This window comes from Semicossyphus pulcher, unplaced genomic scaffold (assembly GCF_022749685.1).
Source record: "Semicossyphus pulcher isolate SPU_LCO1_2020_fin unplaced genomic scaffold, fSemPul1.0.p SCAF_24, whole genome shotgun sequence".
Classification (NCBI taxonomy): Eukaryota; Metazoa; Chordata; class Actinopteri; order Labriformes; family Labridae; genus Semicossyphus; species Semicossyphus pulcher.
Genome location: NW_027211698.1, coordinates 5,237,825 through 5,255,326, shown reverse-complemented (window position 1 = coordinate 5,255,326; position 17,502 = coordinate 5,237,825). Strand labels below are relative to the sequence as shown.

General features: G+C 42.1%; 1 protein-coding gene across 1 annotated transcript in view; it reads right to left on the bottom strand.

The window, feature by feature from the left end:
* Positions 1-17,502, bottom strand: part of creb3l1 (cAMP responsive element binding protein 3-like 1) — a 37,078-nt gene that overhangs the window by 3,302 nt on the left and 16,274 nt on the right. The window contains exons 4-12 of the mRNA XM_069675535.1: positions 9,287-9,441; positions 9,126-9,207; positions 8,804-9,009; positions 7,570-7,716; positions 7,343-7,401; positions 4,573-4,641; positions 675-777; positions 418-583; positions 67-226 (exon numbers count right to left, since the gene is read on the bottom strand). Of these exons, the coding sequence (XP_069531636.1) occupies positions 67-226; positions 418-583; positions 675-777; positions 4,573-4,641; positions 7,343-7,401; positions 7,570-7,716; positions 8,804-9,009; positions 9,126-9,207; positions 9,287-9,441 (1,147 nt within the window). The remainder of the gene's footprint in view (positions 1-66; positions 227-417; positions 584-674; positions 778-4,572; positions 4,642-7,342; positions 7,402-7,569; positions 7,717-8,803; positions 9,010-9,125; positions 9,208-9,286; positions 9,442-17,502) is intronic.

Genomic DNA, 17,502 nt, shown 5'->3' with positions numbered 1-17,502 from the left:
TTCAGTGAGTGTTCAGAGGACAATAAAAGCACATCAAATCCTCACAATATTCATATTTTTCTTTACCTGTGGTCTGACTTGGGCCCAGTTGTCTGGTTGCTGACTGCGTCAGCTGTGTATCGGCTGGTCTGAATGTGGGAGTTGGCCTCAGACTGTAGCCGCTCCCCCTCTAAACTCTCCTCCGGTGGAGACCCCTCGTTGTAGAAGAGGAGGCTGCGGGAACGAACTGCAACACACACACACACACACTGGGTTTCATTCTCATGTACTGTAGGCTGCAAGGACTTCTCTAATTCATTTATTAATTGGACAAAACAATTATCATTTCCAGTATTAAATACCTACTGCCAAAAACAACTTGCACATGTAACGTGCCACAAAACGTGTGAATGGTTTTACAATAAGTCCCAGACCTACCCTGACTGGTGGTGTAGAGGTCCGCTGAAGGAAGAGGAGCAGAGGAGGGATGAGAGGAGGAGGAGGAGGAGGATGAGGACAAAGAGGAGGTGTCAGCGAGGAGGGAGAGGGGAGAGAGGCAGGGGGAGAAGGAGCCCAACACCAGGACAAAACACAGGGCCATCATCTGAGCAGAAACAGAGACAAAACACTCAGGTTAATAAATATAACAACAGAAACAACCATTCAAGGAGCTTTGCATGAACTACAGTGTTTACCATTAGGCATGTCCCTGTTTGAGTTGAGGCCATTTTACAAGAACGGGGGACGACCTTCCCTGAAATCAAAGACTGAAGCTTCTGGAGCTGCTGTAGGAGAGACCTGAGGAGAGAAGCAGAGACAAATTAAAGAGCAGAAAAGACAAATAAAAGAAGAGGGGACACAGGAGTAACATTTAAAGGCAGCACAGTCCTTGGTTTATTTTTCTTTCCCTGAATTAAGGCTCTGAGGCAGCAGTTACCTTCTAACAGATTGTACCTCAGCTCAAAGAAGTAACAGCAGTCCACTTAAGGTTAGGGTTAGGGTTAGGGTTCTTGCTGTTTCCACTGACAGGCTCAGATTGTTATTCTAAGTGTGTGACAACATTACAGAAAGGATCCCTACAGAGATAGACCTTTTTGTTACAGAGGAAGATGATTGTTTTAACCACAAACAGACGTTACACCGCTCTCTGCAAACACACCAGACTCCATTGATAAAAACAGTTATTTAAACTTGCAGAGGACAGGAGGTTTACCTCTACCTCAGTTGTTTTTTTAATGTTACTGTGTTACATAACTAATGTGTTTAATCTAAAATAATGACTAACAACACTAAAGTCACACATAAATACAAACAAACTAACTGATTGAGACAGAGGTAGACCAGCAACTCCTGTGTTCTGCAAGGTAAAATCACTGTTTTTGTCAGTGGAGTCTGGTGTCTTTGCAGAGAGCAATGTCACGTCTGTTTCTGGTTACAAAAAGTCATCTTCCTGCCACCGGTTTACCTCAGTGGTTAAATCGGCAACCATAGACAGAAGCTATAGTTCTCAATGCAGCGGCCCTGGGTTCAACTCCAGCCCTCTGCCCTTTGCAGCGTGTCATCCCCACTCTCTCTTCCCCCATTTCCAGCACTATCCACCTTTCAGTAATGTCTTCTGAAACCAGAAACAGCCCTTACATCGCTCATTTCAAATCCACCAGACTCCATTGACAAAAACAGTAATTTTACCTCAAAGAACACAGGAGTTGCTGCTCTACTGCTGCTTGTTAATTTATTTCGTGTGACTATAGTGGTGTTTAAAATCAGATGCAGCAAAATAATTGTTTAACACACAATAATGCGAAAAAACAAACAAATCCAGGCAATTGTAGACCAGCAACTCCTGTGTACAGGGAGGTTAAATTACTGTTTTTGTTAATGGAGTCTGGTGTCTTTGAAGAGAGCGATGTAACAGCTGTTTGTGGTTAAAAAAAATCATCTTCCTCTGTAACAAAAAGGTCTCTCTCTGTAGGGATCCTCTCTGCAATGTTAAAATAACAATCTGAGCCTGTCAGTGGAAAAAGAAGAACTTTTATTGATCGATCAAGGATTATGTTGCAGCCATTACAGCCCGTTTCCAGACCGCTGACTGAAACAATCTACTTTACCATTTAAAAATGTTTGCATTAGCATGTAGAAATAAGAATTATTGCAATTTTCCTTTAACTTCCCACCTGCAACTCAGTACACCAGGAAAACAACTACAGCTCAGAATATCAGAGTGATCTGGAGAGCAGGGCTCTGATGGTATGAGCCGTCAGTGGATGTGAGGACAAACTCTGACCACTAGGTGGCGACAGAGAACCAGTTACTTTGAGTCTAAACCAGTTTGCAACTAAACCAGACAATAAACTGGTCAACCAGTCATTCTGCCAGTCTGTAGTGTTTCATATTTCCATGCTTCTGTCTGCAACATGCACCAGAACAACCACAAGATGCCAGCTGTAATAAACTTTTATGGTATGACACTGACCAGCGTAACTCACACAGGACTTTGATGTTGAACCACAGTGATTTACAGCCCAAAGTTGTTGCTGCTTTAAATAAGCTGCACTCACAAAAGGTCACGCCAGTTAACTGGGTGAGCAGTTGTGTGCGAATATTCAGAACAAAAGTGGAACATTTTAATTCAGAAATTAAATAAAGACAAAACTGTACTTGGACGTTTGTTTTATGGTGGAGCTAAGCTTGCATGTGCACCTCTGCTTAAGCTGTAAGCCAATTTTAATACTTTTTAAGCTAATTTTACGCTCGATGGAGGTACGGATAGCACAAATAGCACTAACCCAGTTCTGTTTAAATAAAAATAGGCGTGCACTAAAGAAAAAAACACCGTGTGGAGACACAATGACCACTAATAACTGCATTTGCTCCATTTTTAGAAGCTTAAATTTAGTTCACTCCTTTAAAACTTTATTTAGACCCAAACTGTGGATGTGAGAGTGAGCGTGCTGACTCATGTTCCCCAGTTTGTGCCAACTCATTGTTCCCCTGTGTGGTGGTTTAACATATTCATCAGCGTGTGTGTGCGGTGGGAAGGGAGGGGGCTGCCTTCCATGATGAAAGCTACTGTTAAATCGCAGCTTTAATGACAGGCCGAGGCAGGCAGACAGAAACACAGACAGACAGAGGTAGAGACAGACCCCCCCTCAGGCCTCTATTCAGACACACCCACCCCCCCACTCCGAGATAATAGCAGATTGGTTTCATATTGTTGTAATAACAGAGCTGGATGAGTCCACACGTTCCTTATGGAGCAGGCACATTTCTGTTTGCACTCCCATAAATCTCTCGGTGTAATACAATGCTCACAAACTGCAGACAGACCTTAAATACTACTATATGTAAAACTTACAGTACACTGCTTTTGTCCTTTTAAGTATTTATGACTTAAACTCAAACATTTTGTTATTTCTCAAAGAAAAATTACAGAAAATTAAAGGGGGATTCCGGTATTTTAAACATCGTATTTCCTGGATTTAATCGCTAAAGCCTCCAAAATAATTTGGAATTGCTCCAGTAAAAGTGTTATTCTAAGTGTCTGACAACATTACAGAAAGGATCGACCTTTATGTTAAAGAGGAAGATGATTTTTCTGACCAAAAACAGACGTTACATAGCTCTCTTCAAAGCCACCAGACTCCATTGACAAAAACAGTGATTTTACCTTGCTGAACACAGGAGCTGCTGCTCTACCGCTGCCTCAATAAGTTAGTTTCTTTGTGCTCATGTGTGACTTTAGTGATGTAAATCATGATTTCAGATTAAACGCATCAGTGATGTAACACAATAACACAAAAAATAACTGTTGACGTAAAGGTAAACCTCCTGTTTTCGTCAAGTTATAATTACAGTTTTTTTCAATGGAGTCTGGTGGCTTTTCAGAGAGGGATGTAACAGCTGTTTCTGGAATAACATTAATCATCATCATTTTTTCCACCAGAAACAGACGTTACATGGCTCTCTTCAAAGCCACCAGACTCCATTGACAAAAGTGGCGATTCTAGCACAAAAAACAAGGGAGTTGTTGGTCTGTCAGTTTCAGTCAGTTTGTTTTTTCAAGAGCTTGTGCTTCAGACACATATTGTGTTGTAGCCGAACAAACGAATTAGAACACCAAAGTCGCACAATAACACAAAAAACATGTTAGCCAGAAGGAGCCCAGCATCTCCAGTGTTTTGAGGTCAAATGAAGGTTTTGTTAATGGAGTCTGGTGGCTTATTCTTCAACATTAAGGTCAGTCTATGTAGCCATTTCCAGCTGTCGGCTGACGCAATCTACCATCTACTAGAGCAATTCCAAAACTTTGTGTACCTATTTGTTATTTGGACACTAAAAACGGTAAGATAACGGCCCAAATTCAAAGATACCAGAATTCCTATTTAAGACGTGTTTTTCCCATTTGACTCTTATCTTATCGCGCTGCATTCTTTGTCGTGTTGTTGCTGTTTTCAGTGATGATAATCCAAACATCATCATAGAGAGGATGTCCGGTCTGTGTTTTTCACGTTCAAAGCCAGAAAACAACAGATTCAGTCTGTCCGGAGCGGCAACACTGACGTAAGCCCATGTGTGAGCGTGTGTACGCCTCACCTGTTGGCTGTCTCCAGGTTTTCTACTTTTCTCCACAGGTCGCTGTTTTCTGACGTGTAGTTCTCCACCCTGAGACACAGAAAAACAGATACAGAGGGTTCATTTTGCTGCATATAAATTGATTTTGCATTTCCAACAATTGCATGATATTATATATGAATATATGCATATTTAGAGCAACTTTAAGGGGACAAGACAGTATTAAGATTTCTTAACTTACAGACATGAACTGAAAATAAAAGGAAATACCAACAAAACAGAAAAAAGAGGACAAATTCAACTTTATTTTCCATCTATTTTGGGGGGAATTGGTGGTATTTGATCAGTAATAGGGGGTCACAATCCTCCCAAAGATTCGCAATGAGGTCCTTGATGTCTTCTTTTTATATATCTTACAACCATCAAGCTAATTTGATGCTAAAGTTTAAGGATCCACACGCAAAAATACAGAATCAGGAGTTGTTTTTCTAGCTGGTTTTTCAAAATAAGACACAAGATTTGTACTGTTTATTATTATAGACTTTCCTTGTCATATTTATACACCTGGATGGACTGTGAATGTAAGAAGTAATAGATCAATAAGTGAAGAGTTTCAATGTCCTGTTAAAGTGTTAATGAAATTGAAGCATCGATTTTCTTTACAAAACTAAAACAAAATTGATCTGAAGGACACGAGATGTTCTCCTCATCCCTCTCTCTTCTTTCTCCCCCTGTCATCTCCTGCTGATCTTATTGATTTCTATAATCAACAGGACATCTTGTTAATCTTGCTCCCCGTTGCTCTGATCTCCTCCCGAGTTTGGTTTGAATGCAGCTCATTCAAAAACATTCCTTTGAGCTCTTTTCTTTCCACAGATAATCCCGTCCTCGTGTCCCAAAAAGAAACATCCAACACAAAGACTGAAAGGTAATCTGATTTCACACACCTCCTGTGATCTTTGAGTTTGATTAAAAGGCATAACTCTCGATTGAAGACCACTCTAATGGGATTTAGTTACCACCTGCATGAACCTCTCTGGGGACGTGACAGAGCCCACATTTTCCTCTTTCTTCCTCCCTGAATCTGACGCATGTGTTCAGCAGGTTACTGGAGTCCCGCCATCACAACAAACGGCCAAAATAACACAGGAAAGACGAGAGGAAGGAGTTTCTGTTCGCTTTAGATGATGAAATACTTCTGCAAGTGTTTTGTGTTCCTCTGCATGTGACCCCACGAGGACCTGCGAGTTTGCCGGTGGGCTTCCTTCACTTTTTAATCCCCTGCAGAGCTGAATGTCTGTTACCACATTCAGCAGCTCGGAAAACCTCTAAATAGAAAACCGGCCTCTTTAGTGAACTTCACCTGCCAAGTTCCCGTCAGCGTTTCACAACTCCTTCTTTTGCCAGTTGGATGATTTCATAAAAAAGCACACAATTATGTATGAAAAGGACTATGTTTAGGTCAAGCTCAGGGGAAACCGCGTTAGCCAACATGGCTGCTTTGTGGACCAGTACAACACTCTTTAATACACTGACAGCTTTAAGGAAGACGAGTGTTCTAATCAGGAGTTTCCAACAGTCTGACCAGCAGGAAACTGGATGAAATACAGTTTATAATTTCAGTGGCTCAGTGCTTTCTCCACACTTGCGTCCAATAAATCATATTTTACTTAAAAAGTCGGAGGTAAAAGATGAGTACAAGTACCAAAAAGTAAGCAGAACAGTTATTCTCACAAGACGTTTTTATCTTGCCCTAAAGATGCTAAGAGAAACAGCCAGGCTCAACTGGAGGAGATATATTTAGAATTTTAAATCTGGATGACTCTGGATGACCTCCAAGTCTAATGCCATGGTTCTCCACCTGAACACGGTGGATTGCTCCCATCAGGTGGGGAGAGAGGTACTGTTCTAAGCAAAGGAGTTCAAGTGTCTCGAGGTCTTTATTCACAAGTGAGAGTAGAATGGATCGTGAGATTGACAGACGGGTTGGTGCAGCGTATTGCAGAGGGAGCTGACCTGTAAGGCGATGCTCTCGATTGACCAGTCGGTCTACGTTCCAACCCAAGGAAAGGAAGTTCCTCCAAATGGTGTCTGAGCTCAGCCTTAGAGATAGGGTGAAGAGCTCAGACAGCTGCTACTCCTTCGCATCAACAGTAGAGGTTTCTAATTAGGATGCCTCCTGGGCGCCTCCCTGTGGAGGTTTTCCGGGCACATTCGACTGGGAGGAGACCCCGGGGCAGACCCAGAGCCTGGGAACACCTCGGGATCCCCCAAACGTTGCTGGGGAGAGGGACGTCTGCTGCCACCATGACCCGACCTCGGATAAGTGGAGGAAAATGAACGGACGAACGGATGAATGGATAATTCAAACCACCTCTTTAACCGCCAGAGCATTTCATACCCAATGAGAAAGTTTAGCCTTACGTGTGTGTAAAGCAACATGATTTTAAATATGCTAGGACTTTATAACTCCTGATGTCTGAGGACCTGAGGAAGCCAGAAGGTACGGAGAGGTGTGCTTTAAGACCGACTGGCAAACAGGCGTACTGATGTCTTAAAACATTTTTGGTTTTGTCCTTTAAATTTGGATTAATAAGAGATCACTTCAGCAACAATAATGTGAAGTTTTACAGCCGCTGATAACTCTGTGGCTCCTTTAAAACCACTTGAGGGACTATGATGCGGGGAAAAAGGTTCAGATATCACAAAGAGACAGACAGATATGAAAGTAATCCAAAGGGAGTGGAAAAAGAACGTAAAAATGGGGACACCAGTTTTTTCCAGGGCTTACTTTTTCTCCAGACATTCCACATACTCTTTCTTCTTCCTCCGACTCTCCTGAGCAGAGATCTGGGAAGAGAGACAGAAAAATATCAGCGAGTGGAAGACAATTGTGCAATGATCTTTATTTTACTTTTAGGAACCCACAATTTGTAGTAAAAGCATTAAATCCTGATTACGCCTCAACAATAGTGTTTGTTCAGTTGGGTTAGTCAAGTTACAATCTGCAGTGTTCACCTTGTTTTTAATCTTCCGTCGGACTCTCTTCAGTGCCTTCTCTTCACTCTTGGTGAGAGGGAGTTTGTTGGGTACCGGGTATCCCTCAGCCACCAGGGTCCTCTTCTCTTCCTCTGTCAGCATGAGGGGGCCTGATCCCTGCAGCTTCTGCACAAGAAACAAGGGCTGCATCAGTTTATTTTAAATCAACAAAGCCTGCAGGAAACTGACTCATCAGCTTTTTGTCAGAGTGTGGTCGGTTTCTCTACTGTAAGAAAAGATCATTGAGTAAAATACCGGACCTGCTGCTTTCAGAGACTCAGCTGTTTTCTTTATTCAAAGCGGTGTTCCAGCAAAATTCTGCGTACATGAAAAAGCTCTGCTTGACTTAACTTGGACTTTCACTTGAGGCTATCCCACCGACTAACCCGTGTCGAATCGACGTCAACTCTAACCAGGCTTGGATAAACTGGGATCGTCAGGGTTCACGGTGTACAGAAGCAGCAGAGGAGTCGATTGTATGAAGCAAAAACACGGAAGAAAGAGAACTGTGTTCTTCTGAGCATCAGAACAAAGCTTAATTTTTCATAATTATCATCATCATTATTATTTAGCTACTTAACTTACAACATTATTTTATATATTTTCTACTTGTTATATTTGAGAAAAATTAAGTCAATCCATCCATCATCTACACCGCTTATCCTGTTCAGCGTCGCAGGAGAGCTGGAGCCTATCCCAGCTGCCATTGGGCGAGATGCAGGGTTACACCTGCACAGGTCACCAGTCAGTCACAGGGCTGTCACATAGAGACAACCTTTCACGCTCACACTCACACCAATGGGCAACTTAGAGTCACCAATGAACCTAACGAGCATGTCTTTGGACTGTGGTAGGAAGCTGGAGTACCCGGAGGGAACCTACGCATATATATATTTCTTTATACATATTTGTACGTATACTTATGCGTATGCATTTCTTGGTACACTGGTATTTGAAAATGTGTTGTAATACTGGCTCGAAACGTCACTTTGTGCTGAATAAAACCCTCTGCGGGAGCTTCTGCTGTGCCGATCTTTATATATTTTTTTGATATACTTGATTGTTTTGGATCCAGCACCCACTGGGGGATGTGCGTGTCTGTATTTGATTTGTGGCCTCGAACATGCAGACACAGAAAGAACTGTGATTTGAACCAGGAACCTTCCAGCAGTACAGCGCTAACCGCTGCAGGTGTGGTGTTCTTTCTACTCACATGTGGTGCAGTGAGGAGAGGTGAAGAGGAGATGGCTGAGGAAGAAGAGGAGGAGGAGGAAGAGGACGAGGCTCGACCTCCTGGCCTCTGTTGTGGCTGAGGGGAGGACGGTGGCAGAGGGAGGTGCGGGGAGGAGGGAGGGAGGGAGCCGTCGCTGTCGCCATGATTACTGCTGGGAGGAGTGGGCGGGAGCTGGAGAGCATCGTCTGAAGGAGAGGAGGGAGGGAGTGAGTGTGTATCTGTGGTGACTTGTTGCACATGAGAGGTCTGCTGGGCTATACTTTAAGGCATCTTAGCGTGGATGTAGATAATGTGTGCGTACCGCTGGGCAGGCTGAGGTACTGTCCCATCTCTCTGGGTTCATCTTTTATGGCCTTTGGCTTCACATCGTCGTGGCTGCGCTCCTACAGAAACACAGGAACACTGATGAGCACTGTTATAATGTGCAGAGTTTTTTGACACACAGCTCTGATGGATGCTTACTGCGTGTTTCCATGTTGATCCTCTGTGAGGGGGGGCGGGGCTTAATATGAGAGGCGGGCCTTCCAGAGGCTGAGGATCTAACCTTTGACCCACATCTGGCTCCTCCTGTTTCACCAAGATGGCTGAAAGGTCCTGACTGAAGTTCCATTCGAATTCTGAGAGAAAGACAAAACATTTCAAAATATTTATTTAGCTTTTTATAACTTTTCATTCGTGTTGAACGTGTCTCTGCAGGTAGGCTTTGCTGTAGGTCGTCCAATGGGAAGTAACTGGTAGCTTATAAATCACACGTTCGAAGAGCTTCCCCAAACATTTGAGCACTTCCTGACAAAGCTGGTTATTATAGCCTGCTGGACGGCGGCGCTCTGGCAACCGTGGTGCATAATTTGTCTGTGTGTGTCAACCCTGAAATAAAAGCTGGGCTGAACCAGCAAATCATCCTCGGTACCCTTCCTGAGAAAAAGACACAACTTCCTTTAAAAAACTGCAGAAAATACGAATATTTACGAGCAGCTTCAAAGGACGTTCAGCAAAACACGAATGGGATATTTTTCTCTAAAAGCATCTCACAGATAATTTAATGTTTAGTCTCTGCTGAGCTGCAGGAAGTATTTTAGGGACATAAGTGCCACTGCAGGAAAGTCAGTCACAGCTACTTCTGGTGCGGCAGGATGATGAAAAGGCTCCAGTCCTCCATGCCGCCAACACCAGTCAATCTCCTCTGAGATGACCTCCGATGAACCAAAGCGAGCTGGGATTTATGTTCCTCATGGGGACAACATGATCACAATTTGTCAATGAGAAGCAAAGAGTCCAACAGCTATCAAAGACAGTTTATTCAACAGATCTGGATAATAATCACATTTTGATCAGCAGTGAAACGTTTATTCACTTAAAAGGGACGGCTGCGTTGGCTCAGCCGAGGTGTTGAATAAGAGGAATGCAGGACAAACACGCAGGGTCATCCAGAAGAAAGTTGTACCTGGGTCAACTTTCCGAGGAGGCGCTGTGTTAGCCATCAAATATGTGCAGGCGCGGCTTCCTGGTGGATTACTTTGTAATGTTTATACTATTCTACCGCTTCTCTCGCCATTGCTGTGGCAAAAAGTAAAATAAAAATGCTGCTCTGAGAACTATTTTCTGTATTTTTATGTCTTATATATGAGGTGTCATGGATCTGTGACTAATACTGGCCTCCCAGGTCGTTATGTCACCCTACCTTTTTACGTAGTTGCATTGTTTTAACAGTCCTGTTTTTGATCAGCCTGTGTGAGAAGGTCCTGCAGCCACAACCGCACCACAGTGAGTTCAGAAGGTTAAATAAAATCCTGCGGCTGGTTCTGTCTTCTGCAGCCGGTCTAAAAAGCAGGTTGATTAAGAAATTGGTGCAAAACGCGCAAAGTGTTCCATCCACTGCTTTCAATCTGGTTATTTTCAGATTGAGGAGTTTCCACATATTTTACACCAGTAGATCAGTTTACTCGTCAGCAGAAGTCCTACTTAGCTCATCAGCTCTTGAGACTTGAAGCTTTACGAACTTGAGGGTGTGGAGATTGAAAAGTGTGGTGTTTTTACCAAACAGACAGCTTGCAATAAAACGACTAAAATATGGGATATCAGCACATAATCTGGAGCTTGCAAGTTCCCCAACTTAGTTAAAGAGCACAACTAAAACGCTAAGGAAACTGCTGTTAAGACAAACACTGACATTTCCATCGTTTTGGAGACTTTAGTTTGGCATTTTTGCCATCACCCTCTTGTCTTCTGGGGGTCCAGGAGAGAGCAAAATAGATGCTAAAGGTATGCTTTTGATTGTCTCAAGGATACCTTGCTTTATCATATATTTTGCTTTAAATGGGAAGGAACTGAAGAAGACTTGACAATAGAGATTGAGACCATGAAGTCATTAGGGAAATGTTTACTGAGGGAGTAAATGAAGAGAGAAGTTGTCTAACTTTCTCACAGACTTTTAAATCTTTTGGTGTTTTTCTTAGTTGTAAGAGTTTATAAAAGGTAGGGCAACTGATTGGTCGAACAGACTCGAAGGTTAACTATGTATGCTTTCAATTAATGCCTAATTAAAGGTGAGCTTATTTAGCACCGCTCCAAGGGAACCTCACTAAGCAGAACTTTATTTTATCTGTACAACCAACTTTAAATTGAAAAGTGAAACCTCTTCTGGTTCCACGACGTCGAAGAGTTACAAAACAGAAGCAGCAGGTAGAGAAGGAGAGTGTGATTCAGCTTTTTTTCTCCATTTTAAAATGAACATGAACACCGGGACACGCACTTTGATGTCTGTCGCAGCACACTCGGAACTAACAGGCTCCCGTGGTGTGTGGAGAGAGGGCGGCAGCAGTTTAACAAGACACAAGCTGCTGTGCGAGAGCGAGCATTTCGAGTCATTTTTAATCACCTCCTGGTTTCCAAGCAACGTTGTGCTGGTTAAAACGCTCTGAAGTTTACAAGCTGTGTGTGTGTGTGTGTGTGTGTGTGTGTGTGCTCGTCTCTTTACCCTGTCCATCACTACAGCAGAGACACAGAGTCCATCCTAAAAACAAATCCCTGCAGCTTCTGTCTGCTGTCTTAGACTACAACAAGATAATCGTATGCAAACACAACACTGCGTCAATAACAGGTGTGAAGACGGGCCTTAGGATTTGGGGGGTTAGTAGAAAAAGTCTTGAATCAATCCAGCCATTTGTACTTACTTAGTATTAGCTTATAGATTTAAATCAAATTGTGATTGTTGGTTTAGTTTAACCTTAAAGCTAGAGCATGATATAAGTATGACAGGTCACCATAAATGTTACAAAGGTCAGCAAAATGTTACTGTCAATAACAAAGACATGCAAACTTCCATCATCTGCTTGTAGAGAATAAACCAGGCTTGTTTATATGCTTCACTTTAAGCTACCTGTGGCTATAATCCAACAGTAAAAAGAGTAGAAGGACAGATTTCAACCATAAACAGAACAAAAAAGGTCATTTCGTCTGTCTTTGGGAGAAAACTGAAGAGAGATCTGCAAGAAAATTTTGCAATTGGGCAACTTTTTAATTGTTTCCTATCAAGCGAGCATAAAAACCTTTTGCAAATGTGGTTACTTTAAAAGACATTTCCATATAAAGTCAACTGCGTTCTTTGCTGTTTCACATACTTTGCTGTGACATGTTAAAACAGAGGGGAAAAAGTATTTGTAAGCCACAAGCTGCGTCTCTATTGAGGGGCTGCATCCTTCGAAGGACGCGGCCTGCGAAGGATGCGCCGCTTATAGTCTGTACCAACTGTTCCTGCACTTGCTCCACTCCTGTCGCCTAGCAACAGGTAGCTAGCTGGCACCTTTTGTATTTTTAACATTTGCATCGCTAGCTATTCCATTGACCTACAACCCAACACTTTAATATTTAAAAGTGCATTCCTCAAGGCGCTGGTTCAGCTCGGTTGGTTGAGCAGACGCCTCATGCACAGAGGCTACAGTCCTCGATGCACTGATTGCAGGTTTGACTCCCGGTCTGCTGATCGTTTAGTGCTCCCCCACTCTCTACTCCCAACCTTTCCCGTCTCTCTTTAGCTGCAGGACGCATTTATCGTCCGCATCTGAAGGAGCCTTCGAAATGGGATAGCTTTGGACCCGCCGCTGGGTCCTTCGAAGGGAAGGATGCAGCCCCTGAAGTAGGACACAACTATAGACATACATAAATACTACTATCAAGTATTATCATGGCAATCTTGCTACAAGTTGAGCTATCTTGTAGTAGACAATAAAACATGTTATGTCTTTCCATAATTAAGCTCTGACCACTAAATGATTCAAGTTACATCCATGGAATGATGTCACTGTTTAGCATGCAGACTCAAATCTCTCAGTTAAATCACTAAATGAAATTAGGACTACTCTTTAAATTCAGTTTTGGGGTGGATGCACTATTACTACATCCTCTGTGTAAGTCGGGAGCGTCTCCTAATGAGGCCCGTCCTGCTGCTAGCCGGAGCCTCGTTAAGCCTCCTGCCCTCGTTAAGCCTGCTGGGCCTGATTGAAAGCCCTCCACCCACACTTCTTAATGAAGACCAGAAGCTGTTAGCCAGTACAGGAAAGTTTCCTTTACATTTGTGGCTACACTGGTAGCCTGACAGAATGACATATCTTTAGACCCTGTTGGGAGGACATTTGATTAAACATAACACATTATTTTCCACAGTTGTACATGATTGTGAACAGCTCTCTATATCTCTTTTGTTCTCTTTCCCTTTAGTTAATCAGACTTTTGCTTTGATGTTCATGTTGGACTGATTAAGGCACGATTGACAAAAGCCAGGAGTTAACATAACTGCAAGAAGAGAAAGGGAAATTCAAATATTACATTTATGAAAGGTTGCTTACTTAGAAATTTAGGGTTAATAAGGCATTTATATGCATTTAGTATTCATTTCATACGTTTCAGAGTCCAAATCCCTCTCGCTTTAGACGTAGAAGCAAGTCTGAGACTTCTCTCGTCTGGCCTCTTGCCTGTTCACTCTCTTTCTCTCTTCTTCTCCGTCAAAGTTTTATAAGAAATTCAAACATGCACTCGAGAGTGAGGGAAAAATATGAAGTTTTATGGGGAATGAAAGAGGCACTTTTCACCCTATTAAAATCAGTGTTGCATTGATTTTGGAGCTGTTATTTCACTTGTTTTATAACTTATTTAAACAACAGAGGAAGGCAACAAAAGGCGTATTTGAGTAGTATTGTCCAGTGTGAAGTAAATATAAAAGATTCTGTCGATAAAGTTATAAAAGTCAACCTCTTCAGATGCTCTTAATAAAGAACGTCTGCCTGTGCGGCTTGTAAACCCAGCTCCTATCGCAGAGCTAATAGCTAACGACCACAGAGCTCCTGGCGGTCATGGCGGGGAGCGAACAGACGAGAGGTGGCGACTGCGTTTGATCTCAGTGGGACAGAAGGAGCATTAAAACAATACATGGAGCCGCGCTGTGGGGGCTGCAGTAAAACAAGCAGCTTCTCTTTGACTGGATGCTGGAGCGACGAGAAGGAAGAGGACCACAGGCTGAGAGAGAAAGAGAGAGTGAGACGGAGAAGGGATAGCTGAGGGGAAAGTAAAAAACTTTATCGGGTATCAATAGCGTGGAAATCTGTGAGCTGAGAGAAGCCATAAATCAAAGAAAGCAGCACATTTTAAATAGCTACAGATGACCTTCATGCTCCAAAACATCACAAGATATTTCCATCGCTGAATTTAAGCTCAGTAGTATCGACTTTACAAGCTCACGATCACTGGAGGATATCACTGACGGGGAAAAACCATAAACTGGTCCAGGACCACAGACTTCCAAGGGTTCAGAAAGCAGGATGTTCACCGTGCGCCTGGTGCTTTTCCGTAATTTCATAACTTGTTTGGAAATTATACCACCCAAGAACAACATAAACACAGACCTGCATTTTTACATGGAAGTGTGGCTTTGTCTTTCAGTTTATATTAAAGAGCCCAAAACTTGGGTTAAAATGGTTTTCCATCATGCTAACATGCTATTTAGTGTATGAGATATTTTTAAATGTCCAAAGCCTTAGTTAGAAGTGAAATGCAAACTATTTCAGGGAAACATTGGACATGACACCAGCATAAATATCCCATAATGCACTGTGTTAGTGACGACAACAACAACAACAAGCAGTTTAAAGACTTTGCTGTCCAGGATCAGCTGATCCATCTTCCTTTTGTCCTGGTTTTTCAAAGTAAAACTGGATTGGATCAACCTGATCCAGATACAGACTTTCAATATTACCAAATCTGGATTACCTGAGCTTTTAATGGGACTACGCACTACTTACTGTGTCCACAGGGGGCGCCAAATATACACAAAATAAAAGATCCTCACAGCTGCTTTAAATTTAATATTTTATGTTTGATATTGATGCTATTTAGTGGATTATTTTACGTGGAGAAAATCCTTAATTTTACCACCCTAATGTCTACTTTCTTTACTTTGTCACTGTATAAAGTTGTATCACATTTAGTTCCTGAATCCAGCCTGAATCCTCCCTTTGCTGGGTCAGGATCATCCTGATGTTTTGGATCAAAGTTTTCCCAATCCTGCTCAAACGTTTAAACACAAACTGGAGGTTTTATCAGGATAAAAAGTGGATTACCTGATCTGATCCGATTGAATTTTGAGCAACCCATTCTCAAGATTTGATCCAATGCGATAGCTGTAATCGGTGTATCAAATTGTACTGATGAATCAAATAAACCATATCATTGATTTCCATCCCTATTAATTGATTTTAAGGGAGCTCAGCTTCTAAAAGACTAACAGGCGCAGAGTCTCTCATCTGTCTATTTCCTGTAATAACATGAGGCAACTCATAAACCAAATTTGATCTAGTATATGTTCAGAGCATCCACTGTTGCAAACTATGGTGGTTTTAGTGACTTGATGTCACTTTGTCACTTGATATATTCTTAATTAATTCTGTGTTTTAATGTTTTTTGGAACCAAGTCTGAATGTCTGTGTTTTTAGGCCTACTTAAAAATTCCCCTCGGGGACAATAAAGTTAAAATTGATCCTCAATTCCTTCCCTTAGAACAAACTTGCTTCCTGAAAGGTCAACAACTCCAACATCCCTGGGTGGTTAATTAACCTGCCGCATCAACTGTGTTTCTGTTTTGTATCAATCTACTATTGAAGGTTAGATTAAAGCAACAGAGCTATATTTCTGTCTGTGCAAATACTTTTTCGATTTATATGTGAAATAAAAATAGCTCATAAAGTACATGTGAGAGCAAATGTTTTTATAAGTATATCAACATTTATAAATATGAAGGTACATTTGTGCAGCGGGTGCAGTAAAGCAAAGATGTAAAATCAGTGGAAAGTCAGTTTACAGTCGGGCTCTATGAGGCAGAGTCTGCTTGTAAAATAGGCTGGAGTGGATTCAAATGCATATCTATGATGGATGAGTCAGTGTGTGTGTGTGTGTGTGTGTGTGTGTGTGTGTGTGTGTGTGACTTCTGCACAACTAAAGACGGATACAATGATTGGGGAAAATACTTTTAAACTGCCTCTAAATTCAAATGTCTAAAAGTTTATTATGTTGATGTTTATGGGACTTCTGGTGTGTTTTGACTTTAGCCATATTCTTCGGGGTGTTTTAATACTTTGGTACAAAAGATTTAGAATTGCTCCAGCAGATTGTTTCAGCAGGCAGCAATGAAACCGGTTGAATGCTGCAAAATAATCCTTGGGGGCAAATGTGCCCGATCAAAGTGCGTCCACTCAAAGTTCTTGTTTTTTCCACTGACAGGGTCAGATTGTTATTTTAAAGCTGCTTTCCCACTGGTCAAAAAACCCACTAACACCCGCCTTCTTTGCATAATGGGAAAGGTTACAATCGGCATTCCGACCCGGGTCAAATGACTCTGCAGTAGACCCGGTTAATTATTGCCCAATCGTAGCCCCCTTTCCCGCACGATGCTATGACGCGTCTCCTCGTCATCTCAGCTACAAATTCCGCCCGTCTCCATCCCAGCAGCGCTCGAACATCATTCCAAATTTGTCTGTGTCGAGTTTGATAAACAGACTGAATGAGTAACAGATACAATAAAGACCTAACCACTGTGACATCCTCATTGGCCTTCATGCTGTTTATCAAAGAGTATAATGTGAGTTCTTTGAGCGTAATATTGTTTACTAACCCTGTCTCCAGCACGTTTGTGACGTCAGACAGTGACGCAGCAGAAAGAGAGCAAAAGGAGTATACTTCACTTCATGGGAAAAGAGACAATCAGCATCTATAAGCAGGTCTCCCCAAAAACCCGCATCAACGCACTAATTTTGGTGAGAAAGTGTCTGACAGCATCACAGAAAGGATCCCTACAGAAATATACCTTTTTGTTAGATTGCTCTTTTTAAAGCCACCAAACTCCATTGACAAAAACAGTAATTTTACCCTCCAGTACACAGGAGTTGCTGGTCTACAATTGCCTGGATTTGTTTGTTTTTTTCGCGTTATTGTGTGTTAAACTAATATTTTGCTGCATCTGGATTAAGGATTTTAAACACCACTTAAGTCACATAAAATAAATTAACAGGCAGCTGTAGAGCAGCAACTCCTGTGTTCTGTGAGGTAAAATTACTGTTTTTGTCAATGGAGTCTGGTGGGTTTGAAGTGAGCGATGATAGATAAGAGGAGTTGCTGGTCAGCTGCTGCATTGA